This window comes from Perissodus microlepis, chromosome 23 (assembly GCF_051167445.1).
Source record: "Perissodus microlepis isolate ML-2025 ecotype Zambia chromosome 23, ASM5116744v1, whole genome shotgun sequence".
Lineage (NCBI taxonomy): Eukaryota > Metazoa > Chordata > Actinopteri > Cichliformes > Cichlidae > Perissodus > Perissodus microlepis.
This window is the reverse complement of record NC_140482.1, coordinates 33,680,262-33,705,028: the sequence shown is the minus strand read 5'-3', so window position 1 is coordinate 33,705,028 and position 24,767 is coordinate 33,680,262. Positions and strand designations below refer to the sequence as shown.

The following is a 24,767-nucleotide window of genomic DNA, read 5'->3' as shown; positions in this document are numbered from 1 at the left end:
TCTGACTGGCTCAATTCTGTATTTATAGAGCCAGAGTGAAGACTGGGGAAGTTTGCCAAATGAGGAGATCTTATAAAGAACTAGACTCCGTCCATGCCTCCATCCAGGGTATTGATAAGTACTAGACTGGTACAGTCAGTCAGTCAGCATGGGTTTCCAGTTCTGCGTGCCGTCAACTGCATGTACGCCTGTCAGTGTGGCTGTCTCATAACTCTGAGTCTAGATACAGGCTGCGATCAAAGGGTAGTCCGACTCTGCCCATACAAAGAAGAAACCTTTGCCTCTTTTAAATTTGATTCATTTCAATGTAAAAAATCATCTTCCTCTGCACCTCTGGACCACACCCAGCGCCTGTGTGACTCATTTGGACCATTTGCATGTGTGTTCTGCAGTTACACAACCTAACCTAACATTACGCAAAGAGCAACTCCTACGTCAAACCAAATTCCTAAGGTGCATGCTCATTGTTTTTTTACATTTGTGCAAGGTTAATTCATTCAGTACAAAGTTTGATGACTTTGCACGAAAACAAAAACAGGTTTAAGTTCCTAGTTCGGCTGTTAATTGTCTCATTAGGTGGTACACGTAATAGATTTGTCTGTTGTTGCTGATTCTACTATAAGGCAGGAGATTATGCATAAACCACCGGAACTGTAGCATGTGCCATCGTGCCCTCACTCACAGAGACATACCAACCCACACACTGCTTATCAACCACACTAACAGCTCTTTTCCACTAATACCTACTTGAGTTGGTTCGGCACGGCTCGACTCAGTTTTTAGGGATTTCCACTGAGTGGTAGTACCTGGTACCGGGCACTTTTTTTAGTACCTACTCGGCCAGGGGTCCAAATGATCTGAGGCAGTCTGAAAATATAACGCCAACAGACTGCATGGCACAGATTGACGTCACTCAATGAGTAATGAGTCTCTATCATGAAAATCAAAACCACCATTATTTAAAAAAAAAAAAAAAAAAAAAAAACCCCAGCAAAGATAAAATGGCTTCACAAAAAATAATACCCTCATCCCCGAGTGCCAAAAAGCCATACACCGTGTAGCAGATGTCTTCCTTTGTTGTGGCTAGGTCTGCCACAAACGATTATTTTGATAGTCGACTAGTCACCGATTATTTTTGCGATTAGTCGACTAATCAGATCATGCATCCATTGGACGTACAACGTACAGCTTATTGCACCAGCATGCATCTGCTCTTATATAACTATCATTAGCTTACAGCTTTAAGTGTTTAAGGTAAGTGCTAACTAAAAATAAAGACAAGATGATAGTTTATTAAATTTTAATGAAATTTGCAGATTGTTTCGGTGAAGCTTAATAAACTCAGCCGTCTGCTTTTTGCTATCTAAAATATAACAGGACACCGGAGTATATTCTCGAGCATCTCACACTTCTGATAATCAGAAGTTGTCTGCTTGACGTTTATTCAGCTGTGTAAAAACTATAACTTTAATCTCAGCCAAACCAATTTACTCAGGAACAAATAAAATACTGAAAAAATCCAAACAATAACATTTTTAAGTTATCTAAGTGACTTATATATCATGTTTAACCTGAGTAGCAAAAGACGGCGGTGGGTTTGAAAACGATTTGCCGGGAGTCCGGTGTTCTCACCGGCTCTAGTGAGCCTTGATCCCCGGCTAGCTATCGAGCTGGTGGGTAACAGACGTCTCCAAAAACGTCGGAGCGCTTTTGAAAATATGTGGTGTCTTGATAAACTGAGCAGATATTTGAGGTTTACACAGCTACATTCTCGCCTGAAAATATGTTAAACGTTTATTTTGTGACCCAGGAAGAATAATAAGAGTAATATTAAAACTAACTAGCTACCGCCATTGTTGGAAACTGAGCAGGGCCGCGCTATGAATTCTGGGACACAGCTTCTTCTTCTTCTTCTTCTTCGGGGTTTAACGGCAGCTGGCATCCTTGTACATGCAGTGCTGCCATCTTCTGTTTCAGTCCGTTATTACACTCTTAAATCCTACTACTTAGTCCTGCATCTTTTGGACTCTTACAAAGCTTCAAACGACGCGTCGACTATTAAATTAGTCGTCGACGATTTTAATAGTCGACGTAATCGTGACTAGCAGACTAATCGTGGCAGCCCTAGTTGTGGCATTCATGGCTTCACAGGCGTCACAGGACTTTTGACCGCATTGCTATAACAACCCTACACAATTTGGTGGTACTCAGTTTTAATGGAAAACAACAGAAACCAAGTTGAGTTGAGCTGAGTCAATACCAGTGGAAAAGGTCTATTACTGCCAGATTTGGTCACCTTTTTGACACTTTGGTCAAGACCTTAGATCCATCAGAGCGGTGACTGCAGAGGTCAACTGCTGCTGCTGAGCAATCCAAACATAGAAATAATGGAAGTTGTCCAGAGGTGCAAAACTTGATGATCATGAAGGGAGATTGGACAAATTTGAGGTCAGGTAAGGTTTTCTTTTTGATCGCACCTCGTACGTGACACAACATGAGGGTCATAACAGGCACCAAGTCAGTTTTGAATGTTTAGACATGTCTGAGTAGACTAACAGGCAGCATAATCCAAACCTTCCCACTTTTGCTTTGGTCGATTCTGATTGTAAATTTTGATTACTGTAACATTATTGCAGAAAATTAAAACTATTAATTCTTGTCATTTAAATTTTTTCTGGGATTTTAAATTGAAACAAATATGCTGCCTGTGTGAAGACCAGCTGTTGTTCTAACAGCACTGAATGAAACTGTTCAAATTTATGATTTCTGAACAATGAAACTACGCTATAACATTATTATATAAGCATTTGTACTAATACTGTTCACTTTCATTCATTCTTATTAATTGCCAATATATATTGAGATAGTCTTGCTTTTTTTTTTTTATAATTACAAATCCAGAAGAAAAGACCAAAACCAAAGTGACGCTCTCTCCATGCTTGCCGATGTGGTTGATAGCTGTCACAACAACCACATCTGTGCTTAAAAAAAATAAAAATCTTATGAATATAAATATGTTTTAATAATTATCTAAAACATCATGGTTTTGTAGTTCCTATCAAAGTTTGCTCACTTATTATAAATATTAGCATTTTTTAGGACTACAGTGCAACCCCGACTTACGAATACCCCATTTAACGAAAAATTCAAGTTAGGAAGGCACTTAACTGCAATATTTCTGCCTGTGTTACGGCAAAATGCCCGCGTAACGAAATCCGCTGGCTCTGATTGGCTGAGCCCAGAATGCCTACAATGCCCACAATGCCTTCCAAATCATGTGACAACCCCCTTGGCTTTTGTACTTGCGCTTCGCTGTTCCACTTGAGCGATGTATTGTTGTTGCAGTTAGCAATTAGCCTATAGCCTATTGTTCACTCAAAAGGCGCGATGGGTGCTTTGACTTATGAAAATTTTCGACTTACGAAAGACCCTCGGGAACGAATTAATTTCGTAAGTTGGGGTTCCACTGTACTTTGGGTGTGGAATAATACACGTGGTGTGGTACAAACTGTTTCCAGCAGCGTAATGGTGTTTGTTGGCTTACCTTAAAGTTAACGACATGATGATTATTTGGGATCATGAAGGAATGTGTCACACAGTGGAGCTCTGAGACACAGAGGAATGAGTCAGACCAGTTCATCGATGGTTTTGGTCTTTTCACAGTGAGAATCAAGAATGTCACCAGCATGAAAACCAGCGCTTGATAATTAGTCACTATTCTGATGCCTCTTGTTTTTTTTTGTAATTTTAAATTCAGGAGAGCAATCACATCAAATTAAAAGCGCTCCTGGTGATTGAGAAACTGTTTAGTTCACAAATTTCTTGACAGTGTAATTCAGTAATCAGGCTACTCAGCAGGAAGCTTTAACACCACAGGGTAACAGTGGAACATCAGATGATAAACAAACAGACAAATCAGGCTCCATTTTAATTACTTTAGGGGCAAAAATGTTTAATTTTAATTTTCCTTAAATTTAAACTTATATTAAATTTGTGGATACTAAAAACTGCAGGTAAAAGCGATGCGGGAGGAGCTGGGCTCATTCTGAGTTAGGTCCTTGTGCCTTTAGGCATTAGTAAGTGCATAGTGCAGTAATTACATGGAAAACATACCACAGGGGATTTGGTTGAAGCGATTTCAATAAGCCTTTAATGAAATATTTCTCAGGAGCTGGCCATTACTTTGGTGCCAGGAAGCAGATCTTCTTTTGGAATAATGATGCCTCAGAAGGTTTCCTGCCCTGCATGGGAGACATCAGAGATAAATTGAGCAGAGCCATCGCCACAAAGAGGGCACAGTTATTGTGGTGGTGCACGGTTAATCTCCTACTCCCTCAGCAGAGTCTGTAGATGTGTAGTACCCGCATTGTAGGTTGCTGAGAGTCGTGACGACGGTGTATCATACTTACTTTGTCCTTGTAAAAATGTTTGCCTCACAGGTATGGTGGTTCCAAATATGGCCTCTGAGTCTTCTGGTCTTTTCCAGAATTAGCCCTGCTAAGGTGAATACGTCGTGTCTGTGGATTTAGGCTGTGTGTACTGCTAGAGCCCTCATGTCTCAGTGTTTTAACTGTGTGAACTAATCAGCCACAACATTAAAACCACTGACAGTGAGGTGAGTGACACTAATTATCTCATCACAGAGGCTCCAAGCCCATTGTTCCTTCAGTGGTCTGGTTTCAGTCATTATGCAAAGGTACTGTTTATAAGGTTGGGAAAACCTGCAGTCAGCTGAGACTGAAGAAGTTACTTGGATGAGTGACGAAACGTTTTTCACACTGAAAACGCTACGTTCAGATGAACAGAATCAACTTTTGGGGATTTACTTACCTGGATGATTGAGCATGCATCAAGGCATAATGCACTACTGCCCCCAAAGGTGTCACTTTATCAAGTAGATGCTGTTTGTCAACCACTAAACAACAAAGACAGAAGAAAAGCACTACTGGTCCAATGCATGGCGTGCAGTGCAGTCTACTGTGCGAACAGGAGAAACGTTTGAAGCCATGGATGACTGCTACCATCAGAAAGTTTTGAAAAATAGGAGAAAACGAGGTCCAAACTCTGCCAGGTAAAGTTATTCTACTATAACCACACAGTCATATCAGAGCGGGGGCCACTTTCGAGGGATAGTCAAATTGCTCCCACTCTTATCCACATCTTTAGTACGATAAAGAGTAGAGAAACACACTTGCAGCTATACAGTTGAAACAGCTGTGAACCTCTAATATGTAGCACAATAAGATGATTCCCATTTCAGCAGTTGATTGGCTCTTTGGAGCCATCTTTGTCATTACAGAATTCTCTAATAATTTGTTTGTAGTACACAGCTGTCAGTACCTACTGAAAGTGGTCCAGGGAAGGATGATCAGTGACAGGAACAATTTAAGAGAAAGACATGGGACTCAAAAAAATCATGAATTTTCAAAACCTCATTTTGGTGTGAAGTCAGCAAACATTTTAAGCATTTTTTTACCGGACCTGACCGGTGATTCTGTTCATGCTGCGTCTATTGAAAATAATGTTAATTTAGATAAAGCTTTAAAATAAATCAATGAAAAGGATCCAAGATGCCTATGAGTAGCAAGACATGTTTCTAGAGGGGCTTTGCTAGTGCACAGGAACCATGATCTAATTTAGTCTTGCTGAACTGCTCAAATCTCCTACAACTCACACATGAGTGGAACAGCTGAACCGTGACGCCATGGAAGGAAGAGGCCTGGACTGCACTGTTTACCTGCAGAAAGATGGCACCTGGACACAGTATGGGAAGAAGGCAGCCCTGTGGGAGCAGCACAGTGATCTGTGTTATGTTCTGCTGGGAAACATTGGGAAACATTTTGACTTCTACTGGAATGCTGTTGCAAACCACATACACCCCTCAATGACAGAGATGTTCCCTGATGGCGGTCACTTATTTCTGCAACATAATGGGTCCTGTCACAGTGAAGAACAAGTACAGGAAGATTTTAAAGAACCAAAGTCCAAGATCCCGATTAGACTTATACATTCCAAAGATTTCAATCTCCAAGATGAGTTGATAAAACACATTAAATATATGAAGGTCCACCTAAAAACTTCCAACATATAAAGAATGTGCTGTGAACGTCTTGGTGTCTGATACCTCAGGAGAAATTCTGAAGTCTTGATGAGTCAGGTGGTTTTTAATGTTGTGACTGATTGTTGTCTGTGTGTAGCACAGTTCGTGCTGGTTTAGACGGTCTTCCTGGTCTCGTTCCTCGACTCCTTTTAACAGTAACCAGTCGTTTAACTCTTAAATTACATGTTTACACTGGAAACTGAGGTCTGTCCTTTGGTGCGTTCACGCCAGACATGAAGCAACGTCTCACCTTGAGTTACTCATACAAATACGGGTGCATTGAAAAAACACAAATGTTTGCCGCTAGCAGCCTACAAGAAGAGGAGGCGTACACTCAATAGCTGGAATCAAGTTACACTAATCTATTTTCAGAACGTATCATGAACTCCTACAGTTTTGTTTTTCTCCAACTCTGTCTCCTTTTTTTCATGTATGTAAAAGCGACGTTGAGCCATGCAATTCGATCTCCCCTGACATGCGTCAGTAAGCTCAATCGGTGACGTTCAGAGCATCACAGCTGATGAGGTTTTGCAACACAGTGTGAAGTGAATTTTTTTGCAAAACTTTAAATAACCTCATGTGGATGCAAGTTTTAAACGCATCTTTTCACTTTGCCTGCATTAATTCACCTCTTCACGTTGACTTGATATGTAAAAACTTTGCTTCGTGTTTGGAGTGAACTCATCACTAATCTGTCTTTATTCTACTTTCATATGTTAACATTTCAGTGACGCTGTCCACTACTACGACTTGTATGATTACAGCTATGTTGTACCTGCTGTGAGATAACGTTTAATAAGTTAGACAGTGTTCGTACTTTCACGCTGAAAATGATTGTTTCACCTTTGGGAGTTTTTTCTTTAATAAGGTAAGATGGAAAATGGGTACGTTTTTTCTAGAATTAGCCACACTTATGTATTACCAGCTTTTAAGCTAAGCCAGAAAGCAAACATTTGCCAAACTTTCCTTTGAGAGAAAAAGAGGAAACAATGGTGAGAGTCTTTTGTCCTGCCTGCTGCTCTGTCTCCTGCACGTTATGAATGAAGTGGCTGTTGGAAGCAGTATTGCCTTTGTTTACTAAGCTGTGTGCATTTCTCTCCTCCAGCCCCGTCATGAGTACTTTAATGTGCCTGTGTACTGATTGGCTGCCACCGCTGCTGCTGCTGCTGCTGCTGCTATCCACCTTGCATGCTGAGCTCCTCAGTGCCTGGCACCTTCCTTTCTGCACGCGGCACCCGACATTGTCATTGGTTTGGGGTGTAACAGTATTTTCAGTTTTCATTCATTTTCATACATGACAGTCATGATACAATATTATCAAATTCAAATTTAAAACAACCATGAATGGAAGCATTTACACAAAGAGATCTGCATCCTGTTTATGGGGCGTGAAAACGTAATCAATATTGTTATCGATCCATTTGATATTTTGCGGTGATGCATTGTCACATGCCTGTCATTGCTCCACTGAACTCTTTGTATCATTTCAACAGTTTCCTTGTCATTGTTGTAAAGCAGCAAATTAAGTGCCATCATGACCCAAAAATAAAATATTAACAATAATTTAAAGTGGACCTATTATACTGCAGGAGTCTGCATGAAAACTCTTAGATTAAACGCTTTTCTGGGTCACACTGAATAAAACTTAAGAGTCTGTTTGAGAGTCTGGTCATTCCAACTCTCAGAAAGGAGGTAACCCAAGTATACATGTTGGTTTGTGGTTTCACAGTCAGATATGACGAAATGTGCGATATGGCCAAAATCTGATATCCCGATATAAAACATCTATCGTCCGATAACGATATAAATCACAAAAATTTTACATTTTCTGTAAATTCTGTGAATCTCGGGTAGCTGAAGTGTTTCCAGCTGGGCGTCGTGTATCTGGAGTCGAGTGTTTTACCGATGCATTAAACGACACATTTTTAGACATAAGTTGTAACAGCCGCCGTTTTCTTTGTGAGTATTTATTACACGGCGTGCTGCGGGGAAAAGCCTGTTCTAACGTTTGAGTCTAAGGTTTATTTTTTAGCACCTGACGGCTCCTCTTTTGCTTCTCATCGGTAAATACTCTTTCACGTGATTCAGTTTATTTTCAACAGGATCTTGAGCTTTATTGTGAAAGGTTTATGTGGAAAATAAACAAGCGGACACGTGATGGTGTTACCGTCGTTGTTGCTAACAACAACGCATAAAAACAAGCGCTTGTCCTTCGGTAGTGTGGTTACATTAAATATAAGAGAAAGAGAGAACTTTAGGAAATTAATATAGCCACTACAGTGACCATCAAAACGATGAAAAAATATTGCCCTAAACAGTTTATTTTGCAACACCACGAAACAAACGATAGCGTAAAATGAAACGATAGACGTTTTTATATCGTCATCCGATATATATCGTTATATTGAACAGCCCTAGTCAGAGCCACGCCTTGCTCATTGCAACCAGTTTCAAAAAGAAGATGGTGACGGCAAGAGTGTTCATCTCGAGAGACTTCCACAACCAATCGGTGATGTCACTGCTCTTTTATACCTCTGTGGTTGTTAAAAGAAACACTAGAGACAGTGTTTCTTTCTTTTAATTCCAGTTTGTTTCCTCCGCTCCTCTGCTTTGTGTTTTGAGCTAAAGCTAGCTTCAGGATATTTTGAACAAGTCAGGTCCAACAAACAGCATCTCGCATTTAATTTACTTTTGGCTGCCGTAGTCATCCACTGAAAATCTGGCGTTGTGACAGCTTTGAGTCAAACTGTTTATGAAAATTGTGTAACAGAAGATAATAGGTCCACTCTAAATAGCAGTTCCACTTAGTAAATAACTTCTTCCGCTTCATAGCTGCATCTCTTTCTGGAAAAAACGCATTAAGTTGACCTTGTTAATCATGATGGCATACAAGACTGATTTAGATTTATGTCAAATAAGAGATTGTATCAGTTTTTTATGATAGATGTTCTTCACAAAATGTTTCTTTCATTTTTTTGTTCATTTGTGCTGTTTCCACTTGGTCTTTGGGGAAACAAGTAGTACAGGTGCTGACTGTGTTTTAAAAATACAGTTCAGTACTTTTAAAAGTATTTAATTATAAACACAGAGAATTTCAAAATTCTCGAAGTCCACAGATCACAAAATACAAACCTGAGCTTTAATTAAACACAGACTCCACGCTCACCACTCGTACCTGAGTCAGTATTTCATCCATGAGGGGTTCATTCAGTTTTTTCATGTTTTTAACTTGTTTTGACTCACAGGTCATGTTTGTGGGAAGTGAATGCAATAGAAGTCATGTTCACCCATTTCTGTATCTCATCTGTTTTGCTTGTATCTTCTCACTCTCACATCGTACGTATCTGTTTGATTTTTAGGTTTTTCTTTTTGCTGTGATCTTGTAAAACGTTCTTATGAGCGTGAAAATCAAACCAGTGTTCACACTGAAGCGCACAGTAGACGTTTTAATAGTTTTTAAGTGTCTGTCTCTTAATAAGCAGAGTTATTTTAAAAATATTCACAGATCATGATTATTTCCTATTTAAATAAATATTTAAATAAATATTTAAAAAAAAGTTTTTCAAGGTAAGTGGTTACAGAGGAATTCTGCCTAAATGAATATTGTATTTGCAATGATTGCACGGATTAAAGATTCTTCGGGGTTTTATGTTGATTATAGACGTTAAAACGCTTGAAACAATTAGACCTGTTTTCTATTATAAATAAATAAATATTTCATATGAAATGTCTTTTCTGTGTCTTGCTAATGAAAGCCAGCTGAATAAATGGACCCTCACTTTATTGATGTACGTAATGGATACATAATAAATTGTTTACGATTCTCTGTCACATCAGCACACTGGTGTCTTTCTTTAATATAACCGTTGTTCTCTGAGTTTATGGATTTCCCCCCTGTGGCTCTCTGAAATTGGAGGGTTTTTTCCACAGCTTTTATTTTCTGTCTGAATTGTGCAGAACTCCATTCGTTTCCCAGATTAACGGGTTTAGCCTACATAATCGGCAACGAGGGATTCATCACTCTGACAAAATATTTCCCCTGTGTGAAAAGTCTATAAAGGGTGATTAATGCAGAGTGGATGTTTCGAGGTCACGTCTGAACATTTTGGACTGAAAATGAAACCACAGACGCCACTGTGTGGAAGTGTTAGCTTAAATGAATTTTATGTCACTGCTCTGATGAATTTACTCTCTTTACTTTGTGCTGAACCTTTTTTTAGGATGCCAAAGTAAGTGATTCTCTTTGTTTTTGACACAAGCCCTGAAATTTGTTAACTACAACTTGTGACACTAGTTAGGGTAGAATTAGCAAAGTAGATGTGCATTAAATAGGATAGAGTCTGTCTGTCCTGTTATTTGTTTATTTATTCCAAGTTAGTGCATATATAAATGTGAGGGATGTTGAATAGTGAACATATTTTCTATAAAATCACCAGTTTATTAACAAAACTGAAGTATGAGGTTGTGGGTGGCTCTTGCTTGTTCTGCTTTCACTTGTATTTAAATGTATTCCTTTGTAGAACAGCCAATAAAGTGTTAAAGAGCAGGTCAGGAAGTCGGGCCTTCTATGCATCCTATTGGCAAACCTCATATAGATCATGATGTTTTAAGATGCTTTAGACCCCTGCAAACCTGAAAGCTCCTTTGCATCTCAGCTCGTCCTTCTCTGACTGAATAAAGATTGAGATTGAGAGTAAAAGATAAACCAGCACCCAAGTACCTTAAACCTGCATTTTCTTTTTTAATTGACACCAGGGGCGACTCTTCTGGTCCTGCCCGAGTCTATGGGAAAACGGGCCATGACTCACTTTCACTGTGCCCCTGATTAGTCGCTAGTTTCACGTCATACTGAATCAAACATTAAGTTAAATTTTTATCTTTGTATTTTTAGAGTCAGAAAGGAGAATTAGCCAGGTTGTGCTCGTTGGCTGATGTCAAACACTAGTCATCTATAGTTGACGTTAAGGCTGCTGCTTCTATTTTGTATACCCGCTGTGATTGTCTATCGTGATGTCAGCCAATTTTTTCCCCTCATTTTAAAAAAATTTACAAATGAATAAAAACTCAAATTGACAGACGACAATATGACATCACATCAAACACAGAAGCAAATGAACAGAAATAGTGGAGTGGAGGCAAAAAGGTGGATTTTATGTATTTCTTTAAATTTACATGGCGTTTGGTCAGTGAGGATCAGTAGGTTGGACATAAAACAGATGGGGATTGTGGGATCCTGAGGCTGGGGAGCCTGGACAGCTGCCCCATGACCCAGAATTGTTCTACTGGAGCACAAAGCCAGAATGGGTAGAAATAATTATCTATTTCAGTGGGACAGAGTGATGTTACTTAAACCCATTATGTTCATTTTATGAGTGGTGATGCTGTGAAAACATGGTTAATCCTTCCTGTTTCCATGGAGGGAGCTTAATGGGTTTCTTCTCAATTTTGAATATTGGATTATGCCTGATGGAGGTTAGAGGAGAAGGTTGCTTGCTGTAGATCAGGCAGAGAGAGTGGTACTTACTGTATTTGATTTGAAGCAGTAATGACCTGTAACTGATCTCCCAGTGAAAACAATGTGTTGAATTAGACGATCTTTACAGTTTAGGTTTTTGGTCCAATCTCAGATATACAGTATTTAAGTTTGTGGGAGAGGAAATAGTTTTAGAAATTTGGAGTCTAAGGGACCATATTTTTTTGCTTTTTGAAGTGTGGTCAATTTAATTATAGGTTTTCAATCTTTCCAATAGAATTTGTTGACTGTAGAGTTAACGGAGGAAAATCATTCTGGAGGTGAAGTAACAGGGGTCATTGCGAGGGGAGGCTCGTCATTTTTATGGAGGCGATGTGATGGATTAAAGAAAATGGGAGTGTTCCCTTTGGTCATGGAGTTGTTGGATACTGTGAAAAATTGTGGTAAAGTTGCATTTGAAGATATCTTTTGGGTTAACTGAAATATTTATTCCATGGTATTTAATAAGCTGGGTTTTATGATTACAGTGTAGGTCCCCTTGTATGGCTTAAAGGAAGTTCATGAGTAGCCAGAGACCTTACCAAAACTGTTGATCAGAGTGGACTAATAGAAGTGAGGTTGTGGGATTGGTTAGCCAGAGAATGATGTCATTAGTGTATAAACAGATGTTGTGAACTTGTAAACTTGTTGCCATTCTTGTGATGTTATCAGTCTATATCTGTTTAACTAAATTAACTGGAAATATTTGTCCATTAATGATTACAGATGATGTTGGAGTATTATATAGGAATTTGATTGTCACCCACTGGTGATAGTAGTCCTGTTTTAAACCCTCAAGATGAGTGTTTTCATCTTGATCATGACAAGTAAGGGACGGACCAGACTGAAGGTTGGGGAAACTCAGTCAGTTGAGACTTAACAAGTCAAAAAGAGTCTTTAGTCTCCTACTAAAAACGCTACATCCAGATGAGCAGAATCAACTTTCTGGCGTAGGCTCTTGGGTAGTAACTTGTCACTCACATAGTAAAGCACACCCTGCTTTACCCTTCTTTTGAAGTGTAATGCTATAAACATAATTTTCAGATGAATTCAGCAAACAATGTGATTTTTACTGGATTTGATTAATGATTCTGTTCTGGTTTTATGTCCCATATATGCTACAATAGCAGCAACTTGGTGTGTTCAGGCATATAGACAAAGTTAAGACAGCCTGCTGAAGTGTGGGGAAGAAAAGTGATTTAAGTGATTGAACGTGGCATGGTTAAGGTACCAAACTAGCTGGTCTAAGCATTTCAGAAACATCTCTGTGGTTCCTAGAGAATGGTCAGTTCCCTGGACAAAAATGTCTTGTTGATGCGCAGGTATGCAGAAGAGCATCTCTGAACCCACAACATCTGGTGGGCTACAGCAGCAGAAGACCGCTCTGGGTGCCACTCCTGTCAGCTAAGAAGTTCATACAGGCTCACTAGAATTGGACAATAGAAAATTGGAAAAACATCACCTGGTCTAATGAGTCTCAATTTCTGCTGCAGCATTTGGATGGTGGTGTCTGAATGTGGTCTAAACAACATGAAAGCATGGATTCATCCTGTTTTATGTCAAAGATAAGACAGGTGGTAGAGGGGGCGATGTAATGTGCGGGATCCTTTGTTGGGACACTTTCGACCCCTTAGTATCAACTGAGAATTGTTTAAACACCACAGCCTACTGGAGTATGTAGCTGACCATGTACATCCCTTTATGACCACAATATCCATCTCCTGATGGCTATTTTCAGCAGGATAATAATAATAATGGATTGGATTTATATAGCGCTTTTCAAGGCACCCAAAGCACTTTACAATTCCATTATTCATTCACTCTCACATTCACACACTGGTGGAGGCAGCTACAGTTGTAGTCACAGCTGCCCTGGGGCAGACTGACATAGCGAGGCTGCCATATCGCGCCATCGGCCCCTCTGGCCAACACCAGTAGGCGGTAGGGTAAAGTGTCTTGCCCAAGGACCAGGACAGAGAGCCCAGGGATCGAACCAGCGACCTTCCGGTTACAGATGTGCTTCCCAACCCCCAGTGCCACGGTCGCCCATCATGACACAAAACTCAGATCATTTCAAACTGTTTTCTTGGATATGACAATAAGTTCACCGTACTCAAATGGCCTCCACAGTCACCAGATCTCAGTACACTAAATCTTGGGATGTGGTGAAACAGGAGGTTCAGATCATAGATCTGCAGCAACTGTGTGATGCTGTCATGTCAGTATGGACCAAAATCTTAGGAATGTTTTCAGCACTTTGCAGAATCTATGGCATGAATAACTGAGGTAGTTCTGAAGTGAAAAGGGGGACCAACCCAGAGGACACGCCACCTGCTGGCCATTATAAAGAATGCAGGTTTAAGACCTATAAGTTATGTACGTCTTTAATGTCCACTCATATATATCCTCACGGGGAGATCTGAGGACCAACAGAAATTACAATTTTATTTTGACTATATTACTCCCAACTTTCAACCATAACAGGCTATTTTTCTCTAAAATCTAAAAAAGGCCAAGAGGATGTGCAGAAGTCTATTATCCTCCCAGATTACTTGAGTTAGAAAAGCTGAAAGGTTAAAGGTTAGATTTTTGCCCAGTGGTGCCTAAAAACAGCCTAGCCCAGCTTTGATTAGATTTATAGTATCGAATGTAACAAGGAAATCAATCAGAATCTATTTTACAAGTAATCATTTCCTTAGAATATTTCTGTAGTGCTTCCACTGCTGATAACAGCAGATGAAACATGTTGTGTTTGTGTGCGCGTCCAGCTGAGCGCTTCACTGGAGCTGTGGTTCTTCTTTCTCGTCACAGGAAGCAGAGACCCCGCGCAGCGTGCTGGAGGAAATCGGACTGACATAAACACCATCTTCATCGCCATCCACACTCCCCCATCAGCCAGCTACTCTGCTGTATGTAGCTGATAACAGTTCACCTTTCAACACACACACACCAATATAATTTTCCTGTGCATCTGTGTAACACGACTCTGCCTTGTTTTCTACTGTTTTTAAAGACAAATGATGTAGCACTCTGTGTGTATCTCTTGCTGAGTTATTGATTTGTTTCAGTGTGATGACATTAACTGTTTACCGAGACACAAATCCAGCTTAATTAAGCTTCATGCTGCTTTCAAATCCACACCAGGACGCTGTGCTGAGTGAATTCCTGCTTGATTTTTTATTTATTTTTGGACCCTGATGCGATCTCTTTATTCAGTGTGAGGTGTTAGCAGTGTTCTGAATTTAAAATATGTTAGTTAAACCCAAAGAAGTGGCTGTAATACAAAGGCAAGTATTACATTAACAAAGCCAAAAAGTTTTGTTTTCTCTCATATCTGCATTGTGATAATCCTGAACTCAGTATATCCTACAGCCAGTATATTTATACTTTAATGAATGAGACTTATTTGAATGGGCCAACCCACTTTGATCTCATGCGGGCCACACTAGTATGCCGACGGCATTAAAAATCCTTTTTTGTTCTCCTTTGTGCTCAAATTAAACTAAAACCTTCACCACCAGGGGCAGCAGTTTCAGATGTGCCGCTGATTCGTTAACCTTAAATATTTCTTTGGCCTGCACTGGACCCCCGACCGCATGTTTGACACCCCTGCTTTTTTGCATTTTAAACTGAAATTACTGTGAAATAATTTGAAAACAGAAAATATGTGAAATTAAGAATTTTCTCTCAGTTTACCAGCAACCCTTGCTCCTATATTTGGTTTCTAAATGATGTTCCAATTAATGCTGAATGCCTTAATCGCTCACTGATGTTACTATTGCATAACAGATATATTTGCATGCCACTGGAACTGAATTAATTTATTATTTTTTTATTAATGTTTACAGTTTTTTCTTGATGTTTACTACTGTGATGATTATTTTGTTTTATTTTTATAAAAACATGTCACTGAATCTGTAGGTAACATTTTATAATAACCATCATATGCACACCGTAATTGGTACCTGATTGAACATTGATAGTGATTTAATGTTAACAAACAGTGAAATGATAATTAAGGATGTGGTTAATGGTCGGATGTTATAAATTTTAAACCACACAGTCAGAGCCCACAGAGTAATTAACTATCAATGTAGCGTTTAGTAGCAATGGCTAATATAAAGTGTTACCAAACATTCAACAACAGCTTTTGTACAGATGAGGTGACATCGAGTTTCCAGAAGGTTTATGAGCCAGGATATGAACTCATTCAGCTCTTTGTTTCTTTACTGGCTAGTCACAGATTTTATCGTGATGTGATTTACAATGAATAGAAGCTATTACAGATGGTGTATAAAGTGAAGCACCTTCAGCATGAGAGCAGATTGTGTGTTATATTACCAGACATGTGTTTACATTATTATTGTCTGAAATGGACAAAAGAGGAAGATTGTGTTTGTTAGTGTAGGTATTTCCTGTTCTTTAGTTCTCTGTTGTTGTCCACAAATATCTTTAAACCATGAGATTTACTTTCTTAATCAGTTAATCACAAACTTTATGTTATTGTGGCAACAGGGTGCACAGAGGATTAATGTGAGGTTGTGTGGAACAGCTGAAGGGACCAAAATAAAATTGAGATAAAGAGGCTCAGATTTTGGGTTTGTTAGGGAGATCTGTCCCATTCACATTAAAAGTATTCTTCTCATTTCCAGATAGAACATGAGGATTAACACAGCTTTAAGTTCACACTCAGGATAACTGGCTTTGGTGTTATTTGATGGATGTAATCAGGACATTAGCTTAAAATCACTGACTCTGTCTCCAATCTGTAGTAAATAGTAGTTACTACAGTGCATGGTCTCATGTTCCCAATCCCATAAATATTGTTTTTTCATAATGTCACTGATTATAAACATACTGTATAATTATTAGTATAATTCTGACTGCCTGATTACATCTCTGCAGTTTTCATGAACTCATTCAGAAACATTTATAGCTGAAGTCGTCACTGCGTCCAGCAGAGGTCGAAACAGAGTAGTTATTTGGCTTCATGGTGGTGTTTACCTGTTTCGTGTTCTGAAGGCCTTTCTTTGAGTGCAGGTAAGCATGTACTGTAGATTACTGATGTTTTATTGCATATACTTCTTTTAAAAGATGTAATATTTGTCAGCACCAGTCCAGTGCTTGTGAAGAGCATTGTACTTAGAAAACTTGAACGTTAGAGCTCGTAAAGACACCTCCATCACTCCTGTGTTAGATTTGTGTGAAGTGCATCCAACAGGGGGTCTAGCGACATTGTGCTCCACCCATCTACACCCTGAGCTGAGGTCTCATCAGGACTACTCTGCTAAAACCGTTTCACTGTCTTTTGAGTATAAACGACTCTTCGGCCTGTGACAGCCACACACTGTACAGCATGTAAACTACCTATTTACTGTGACACTGCTTAAGTGACCATGCATTAAATAGTAATAGTTTCGTAAATGTACTGAAAAGAATTTACAGCCGCTTGGATGAAAAAGCAAATGTTTCACACATTTAAAGTGGACCTGTTCTGCTGATTTCCCTTCTCTTTGACTCTGTTAGTGTCGCTTTGCATGATTCGCAGTTAAAAAATAATCTGGGCCTAAATGCAGCCACTCAGTTCATCTCCTGAAGCTAGCCAAGCTGCTCCTGATTGGCTGCCCCTTGTAAACTCGTTTTACAGCAGGTGGGCGTGTCTATCCAAAAAATAGCAAAAAATAAGAAAAACTGCCTGAAACTAAATTTTTGGCTCAAAGAAATGACTTTTACATACATCCACCATCATAACAGTATAAGACAGATAATAAGGAAAAACATAATAGGTCCACTTTTTGACACACTGGGCACAGGACTGTACAAATATCATAAAGTGGTGTCTATTTTCTGCTCTGTGCAGGTTTGTTTTAATCCAAACGTCACAGCTCGTTTACACTTTGAACTACTCTTAAGCCTCTGGCTGTTTTCTATAACTTCACATGAGCATTTTTCATGTACAACTGATAGTGTGTGGTTTACAGTATATCGGCAGTGTGACTTATGGAGAACAGATGCTATTCCATACTGTGTATAAAGTGAATTATACAGCAGCTTCAGCGTGAGTGCCGAGCAGCCTGTGCGTGATGTGTTTACAGCTATCATTGTCTGAAATGGACAAAAAAAAGAAAGAGGAAGTTAATGTTTTGTTGTCAGGTTCAGCAATAAAGAGAGAGTGTCACAAACAGCTGGGCTCCTCTCATTCATTCAAGTCTCACTCACACCACACAGCTTTTCAATGATGTCTGGAACTGCAGAAAAACATCTTTAATGTAAAAAAATAAGGGGGGAAAAGTCCCAAAAAACATTTTTAGGTTGAAACTCCGGCACACTTCGTTATTTGACTTTATGTTTCATACAATGGCCTTTATCAAATACCCCAAACAATATTTTTGATTAAAATAGGTGGTTTCTTCTTATTTAATGAGCCAGAAATCTGTGTGTGACAAAGTGTGACAGTACAAACACAGCAGAAAACACAACATGGACATTACAGAATAAAACCTGATATAAACAGGAGGAAGACTGCTTTGGCATGGCTTCACATTAAACAATGCATTCAAAAAACCTGCATGTTCACTCATCTGTTTAATAAATTTGGTGAAATACACGGGGTCCAAAGCCTGTAGGTATTTTATTAACAGCATTTAAAAAGCATGACAAACCAACAAATCATTTGTATGTATGAAAAAGGGTGGCTCAGTCGAGGATAAACTTTGAGAAATATACTTCACTGGTTTCATGAAATTCTCCAGACCAAAACTAAAATCTCTGGTTTAATGAAATACAGAGAATCTTCACTGTTCATAGTCCGGTTTAATATATAATTTCTGCCAGAAATGTAGCTTCCACACAAGCCTGCTGTGCAAACGAAGCAGCGCTTGTATTCTTCCTTCAGTATGTTGCTTGTTTTTTTGCCATAGCCTCACATAGTATGTATGATGAAAGACTGTATATAAATAATGGGCACAGCCACTGTGATGTCACATGTGACCCAAACTGGTTATCTTTAGTGTCTCAGCTTTTTAAAACCGAGGTACAATGGATCTGACTGTGAAACCCAAGAATGCTGTAAGCTCATTTGTTAATGACTTATCAATCACAACTTAGCCCCGCCCTGAAGCACATCCTGCTTTATCGTCCATAATCCATACAATAATTTATCAAATGAGCTTCACTTTGTGTTCAATAAAACATGAAACTACCGATTCAGGCTGTGAATTCATCACAAACATGTTTACAGAGATCATGGATTACAGGAGCTGAAGGCTGAGTTACCATAAACCTCTACACAACTGGAGGTCTTTCTGAAACAAGAGTCACCCCCTGCTGGCTGTTAAAAGAATGCAGGGTACAGCCACTTCCACACTGGCTCCACTTCAGTGCTCAGAAGTAGCGTCCATCTTTCATAGATTAAGTCCATTGCTGTAACTAGTAACAAAGCTCTATGCTTGACTGGCAGACTTTTACACCAGATGCACCAGGAAGCTTTTGCTTGTTAGGTGAACACATAAATAAACTATGGAGCCACTACCTATCACGCCACCCTTTGGCCCAACTTCTGGCTCAAAAAAAACAACAGGGCAGCCAAAACGCTAACACTGAGGCTTTAAAATGTGGAGTCCAAAACCAGTGTGATGTGTCACCATGGCTACAGCCGTCTTTTTAACGGCAAACTCAAAAACACAGTGGATGAAAGTAGATATTTGATTTTTGATTACTGCTGGAAATTCATGTGCTGCAAATCAAATTTTTCATCCGTAACATGACATCGAGTTGGTAACTTAGTCACCCACCATTCAGAGTGAGCTAGATTACCGAGAAAATATCTTTATTAGCTTTAATCCTGATAACAAATCAGGTAAAGTAAAAAAAAAAATACTGTAATCTTCTATTAATGTGAGACACATTGTCTTTGTAACATCCATTTTCTCTTCACATTTTGAATTAAACACGCATGAATGCAAACTTCCCAGCTCTTCATCTGGGGAGCGCATGGATGCACAGAGAGCTGTTGGAAGACCAAAGATGTAAGAAATCACCAAAGCGCCTCTGAAGGTGTCGCTCATTACTCTAACTCTCCTCCTTCAGCATCTCTTCGATCTCCTTGTCCCAGTTATCATCGTGGGTTTCGCTGTCGGCCAACACGTCGTACTCCTGAAGTTCTTCCTGCAGCTCTCTCTCCCAGTCTGGCATCTCCTCTGAAAACAAACAAACAAAACCACACTGAGCTCACACACACACAAAGTACAATGTCCCAGTTTAACCACAGCACTCACCCTGCTCTGCATTTAGGTTTTCCCTCTTGTCCAGAACCAGCTCTCGCATCTCTTTGCACAGGTCTTCCTTGTTGATCTCACAGGAGTCAAAAGTATCACTTACAAATTCAGACACGTGCAGACTGGTGGAGAGCTCTTCTTCATCCTTTCATAACGCAAACAGAAGCTCAGATTCAGCTTTAAAATCTGCTTTATAATGACCTTTCTGCAGCAATAATAATTGATAAAACTATTACCTTTAATTAGTTAACTTTTTACCATCAAGTTTGCAAAACCTCATAAATGATTAAGGGTCGCAGAGTAGTGTGTGTATAAATATTATCTAGATCAGATGGCGGTGGTGTAAATCACATGACTGAACCTGGAGGTCATTCTTTGTGTCCTGATTCGCTCTCTGTACAGTTTTTTTCTCCCACCAGCTGACTGGTTAAATACAGGCACCAAAACCAACAAAAAGATGAAAAGTTTGTGTTTTCGGTTCAAATAAAGTTATGAGAGTGAGCAGCAGTGGTTAAATATTTATCACAAAACCACGAAAACAGCCGATAATCATTAAAAAATAAATACCCCTTATAAAACACGTGCCAATCACAATTAACCTGAAGAATCTCTTGTCAAATATAATACAAAATTCAATATTAATGACCAGCAAATATTAACAGTAAAATAATCCTTTACTGTATCCTTTATAAGACTATTAAGTTGTCATTTATAAAACGTAGGTATCATAGCATGCTGCTGAGGTTTGTTTTGTTTTGTTTGTTTCATTAACCACTGATAAGAAAAACTCACTCCGTGTCACTAAAATCACAAACATGAAGAAAAGTAAAACATTTTAAATTTGTTTTTTTAATCCTCTGATAACTGAGATATGTAAGAAAAGCTTTCGAAAACCAGAAACCACATATTCTGCCAGCCTTTGTTTAGGATTATTTAGGTTAAAAACAGGTAGTCTTACCTCACTTGATTTTGGTTGGAGGCTGCTGGCTTTTGATTTAACTGCATCTACAAAAATAAATAAATAAATGAAATGTCATCATTGTGAAAAGGTATTTAAGGGAAAAATGTGATATTCAAAATGTTCTAATACTAATAACATTTTTTTTAAAATCCCACTGCTATCAGGACAACAAGAAAAGATAAATTAGTTTTCACACTATATGTTCATACAAAAGCGTGCATCAGTCTGCAGGAGGGTGGAGCTAGATCCTACTGATCAAAATGCTGCTTCTGGAATCACATCATTACCTGGAGCCAAAGAGCATGCCTTTTCAAACCTAATGGTGCTTTTAACGTTGCCTTTAAGCACAGATTGTATATAAAAGATGAGCTGCCGGGTCTGAAAATTCAAACCAACCCCAAAATGTCTTAAACCTGAATGCTCTCCAATGACCAGCAGAGGGCGACGCCTGTGGTTGCAAGTCAGGATGTATAAAAGTCTAGGGCCGAAAAGACCCTCTGCTTCTTTATTCGAAAATCCAATTAGTTTGTGGTCTCACTCTAAAACATTTGATTTCTTCGTGAACACAACTGAGCTATCTCTGATTTACAAGTTGACTATGTATGAGAGTGTTGTCTATGACGTCCTCTTCATTGTGACATCTACCTTTTAAAAAGCAATGACGAAAACACTCAGCCTTTAAAAACAGGACTTCTTAAAACATTTCCCCATCTTATGGACGCGGTCTAAGCCCCGAGTGTCAAACATATCGTTGATGGAACAGAAACGGAACATTAGATCGTGTAATCCTGCTCATGAAAGCTTTACAAACTATGAACATTGAAAATAAATAAATAAGTACAATTATTCAAAACACTGCGACTCTTGGTGTTTTAAGAACATTACTACACAAAAAGCATGTTAAGATCTAAATGTTACGATCTAGTAGCACACGGATGTTTTAGTTAAGTTACAAAATAATTCACATGTGAATATTTTGTGGCTTTATAGATGTGCAGTTGAAAAATGCAACAGCATGTAATGAGATATACTGATGGGATCGCACTTTTTTTCCTTCTGACGTCTCCGTCTGTTTGCCATTTTTAATGGATTGTTCACTGAATACATTTTTACTTGTTTTTTTTTACTGACTTTTTATGTTGCTGTGCAGCATTTTTGCTCATTCAATCCACTTAAGATCAAACTGGACTGTATGTGGCCCATTAAATAAAAACGTGTTTCACTCTATGCTCAGAAAGGTCCAGAAGTTAACTCACTTTTTGCTTTATCACACAATAAACCTGCACTCTCTGTTTTAACTAGAAATCCTATCAGTCAAAATCAAAATAAATCTTCCTTGAATACTAAGATAAAGAATTACACAAATACTTACAGTCATATTTGTACATTCTTACATTTTATCAAGTTTCATATCATAGCTTTAAAAATCAACATCAGTATTTAATGCAGAGGTTTTACAGGAGAGAGCAGACTGTACCATTTTGATGAGGATCTTTGCAAGGGTAGGAGGTTTTCTTCACATCAATCCACTCAGCCGCCTGTTGGGCTGCGAGAGCTGTAAGCTGAGCCGACTGTTTTATCAAAGACACGCGGTAGAAGTAATTCTTCCAAAAGACTTCCTCTTTCACCCTGAGGAGAACAGCATGGAGGAAAACGCAGTCACCCCTGAGGGATGCAGGGAGGTTCACATTGAAAACACAGCAGTTAACGCAGTTAACTTATGACACACTCACTGTTTGGGGACCAGATGGAAGCGCATCTTCCTCAGGAGCTCATCTTCCTCTAGCATAACCATGGCGACCGGATACATTTGGTCAAAGTCAAAGTAAAACTGCACCCCAGCAGGGGGGTCACGCAAAAAATTTCTTTTATCCTGAAACAACGCAGTAAAGTTACAGTGAGGCATAATTTAAGTAACTTTCTATAATAAATGAAATGCTTTTTAAAGATATTTACAGCTGAGAGAGTTAATATCTGTTCCTGTATGGCATCCTCTTCATTATAACCCACCCATGGAGGCACAGCAGCACCTACGAGCGGCGAAAAGCAGCAGAGATGTTCTGAGGTGTTCTGAAAATATTTTTCAGCTACAATTAAATGTAAGCTTTAATTAATGATTAAAAACCGATATACAGTTTGGTCCACATGTTTGTGGACAAAAACGCATTTTCTGTGCATCAGCACTGTTGATTTTAAATCAAACATCTACATCAATTAAAAGAGCTTTTGTTACATTTCATGTCATAAGTACACAACAGAAGTACTCACCATACTCTTTAGCTCTTTTCTCCTGAACAAACCTTTCTTGTTCCTTCTGGAAATCACCCAAAATGGTCTAAGGGAAGAAGAACAAACCTTCAAATATTCCAAACTTATCCTAAATAGTAAAAACTTGATATCAGCCTCAGACAATAGATTAAACTTTTCACCTTATCAACAATTCCACTGATCTTCCCCTCCTCCACGCTCTTCTTTAAGGTTTGAGCTGTTTCTACTACGGACTCAGATAATTTTTTTGAGGCGCTGCTGGCAAAATTATAAATGTAACCTGTAAAGAAGCCAGAATAACACACATTGCTGTGTTGCATAGTTGCAATTAATCAACAAATGGAGAAAATAATCAGCAGAATGATACATTATCCAAATAATCATAAGTGAAAGTTGCAATTACAAAAGAATCCAAAATGAGCATCATCTAAACAAACTACAAGAGGTGCAATTTTAAAACATAAGTAATTTCAGTTAACTATAATGAAAGTCAAATCTGATAGTGGATGACTATCATCACAAATTGATTTGTTTGTATTGTAATCAATGCTTTCTCCCCAAAGCTCAAATCGTGCTAAAAACCTATAAAAACTGACCACAAAACCAAAACAATAAGAAACACAACAACAATATGTGGACTGCAGCGGACTCACCACTGAAACCTTTTGCTTTCTGGAGAAGCTGAGCATCTCTGCCCTGCTGGTCGCTCGTTTTGTTTATTTCACTACAGCGTTTTTCTTCGTTAGCATCAGCAGGCTCTTCTGTAACTTGGCCGCTTTCTTTCTCTGCTCCAAGCCAGCTTGACCAGTTCTTAAACATACTTTATGTATTTAGTCTAAATAGATTAAAATAAGTTATTTAACATGCTCTAACTATGCCTTTTAAACTCTAAAGTTTAGTTTTCCGATAGTTTAAAACTTATGTGATGGCTACTCGTCAAATTTCACCTCTTACCCACTTCCGCGAATCGTTGTCCCATCTGGTTTGAGCTAACCGACCATCCGTAGTTGTGGTTGTCATGGAAAGGAACGCTCTGAGTAGATTCCGCCTTCGTTTCATTCACCGACGTTTCAGAAAATTATAAGAGTTTCTGTCGGACTTTTATTCCTCGTGATTGTATAAAGTCACCCACAGAAAGACAAAAAACAACAGCTTTGCAACATGATAGCTGTAGCGGTAGTGCACAGAAAAATGAGACGATCGGAGTTTTATATTCTCTTTAAGTCTTTTATTCATTAACAAACGGCTAGGTGGTGAGGTAGCAAAACTAGCATTATAGTTACAGCAGCTGTTGCTGTATTGTAAAAACTGATAACGAAATTTTTAGTGCACATAATAACCATACAGCAGCTCATAATATTCAGAGTTCATTCATGTGTGCTTTGTTTATTTATTTTTTATTTACTTAATGGCTCTGAACCAAAATATAAGAAGAATGCAGGATGTTCACAAGGATAGCTACACTAGCAACTCTGCATTTTTGGAATAAGAAGCATGACAGTAAAATTAAGCGTATGAGAAAATAGCCCAATTACGTGGCTAATATTTGGGGGGGGGGTTCGCCTGTGTACATATTTAAACAGTAATTTGAATGTGTTTAAAGGTACAGTAATGAATTTTTGAGGATATGAAATAGAAAAAAATATTGTA

General features: G+C 38.8%; 2 protein-coding genes across 9 annotated transcripts in view; one reads left to right on the top strand and one right to left on the bottom strand.

The window, feature by feature from the left end:
- LOC146361885 (AP-1 complex subunit sigma-2) overlaps positions 1-17,796 on the top strand; it is a 31,840-nt gene extending 14,044 nt beyond the window's left edge. For 2 of the 7 annotated variants that reach the window (XR_014799402.1, XR_014799403.1), the window contains 3 exons: positions 4,440-4,502; positions 7,206-10,329; positions 14,424-17,796. Coding sequence is in view for 3 of the 7 variants with exons in the window: in XM_084920844.1 (XP_084776970.1) it covers positions 4,440-4,492 (53 nt within the window). In the remaining 4 variants the exon portion in view is untranslated. Of the gene's footprint in view, positions 1-28; positions 991-4,439; positions 6,376-7,205; positions 10,330-14,423 lie in introns of those variants that run through there. The other 5 variants (XR_014799405.1, XR_014799404.1, XM_084920845.1 and 2 more) reach the window with 4 other exon arrangements.
- Positions 17,797-17,859: 63 nt separating this feature from the next.
- On the bottom strand, positions 17,860-24,187 carry LOC146361884 (synapse-associated protein 1-like). Of its 2 annotated transcripts, none has more exons than XM_084920841.1 (10): positions 24,072-24,187; positions 23,771-23,952; positions 23,279-23,397; positions 23,118-23,184; positions 22,806-22,879; positions 22,583-22,722; positions 22,327-22,478; positions 20,847-20,893; positions 19,889-20,033; positions 17,860-19,810 (listed from the first exon to the last, which is right to left on the bottom strand). In XM_084920841.1, exons 2-10 carry the CDS (start codon positions 23,934-23,936, stop codon positions 19,683-19,685), a joined length of 1,038 nt encoding a protein of 345 aa, XP_084776967.1. In that variant the 5' UTR covers positions 23,937-23,952; positions 24,072-24,187; the 3' UTR covers positions 17,860-19,682. The 2 variants fall into 2 exon arrangements, with proteins under 2 accessions (XP_084776967.1, XP_084776968.1); XM_084920842.1 differs by having other exon boundaries at positions 23,771-23,927; positions 24,072-24,152.
- Positions 24,188-24,767: the final 580 nt, after the last annotated feature.

Coding starts and splice junctions, on each gene's coding strand:
- LOC146361884 (XM_084920842.1), bottom strand. CDS start 24,137: ATGACAACCACAACTACGGATGGTCGGTTAGCTCAAACCAGATGGGAC. Junction 23,928..24,071: donor ACAACGATTCGCGGAAGTGG/GTAAGAGGTGAA, acceptor AGTATGTTTAAG/AACTGGTCAAGCTGGCTTGG. Junction 19,811..19,888: donor AAACCTAAATGCAGAGCAGG/GTGAGTGCTGTG, acceptor GTTTGTTTTCAG/AGGAGATGCCAGACTGGGAG.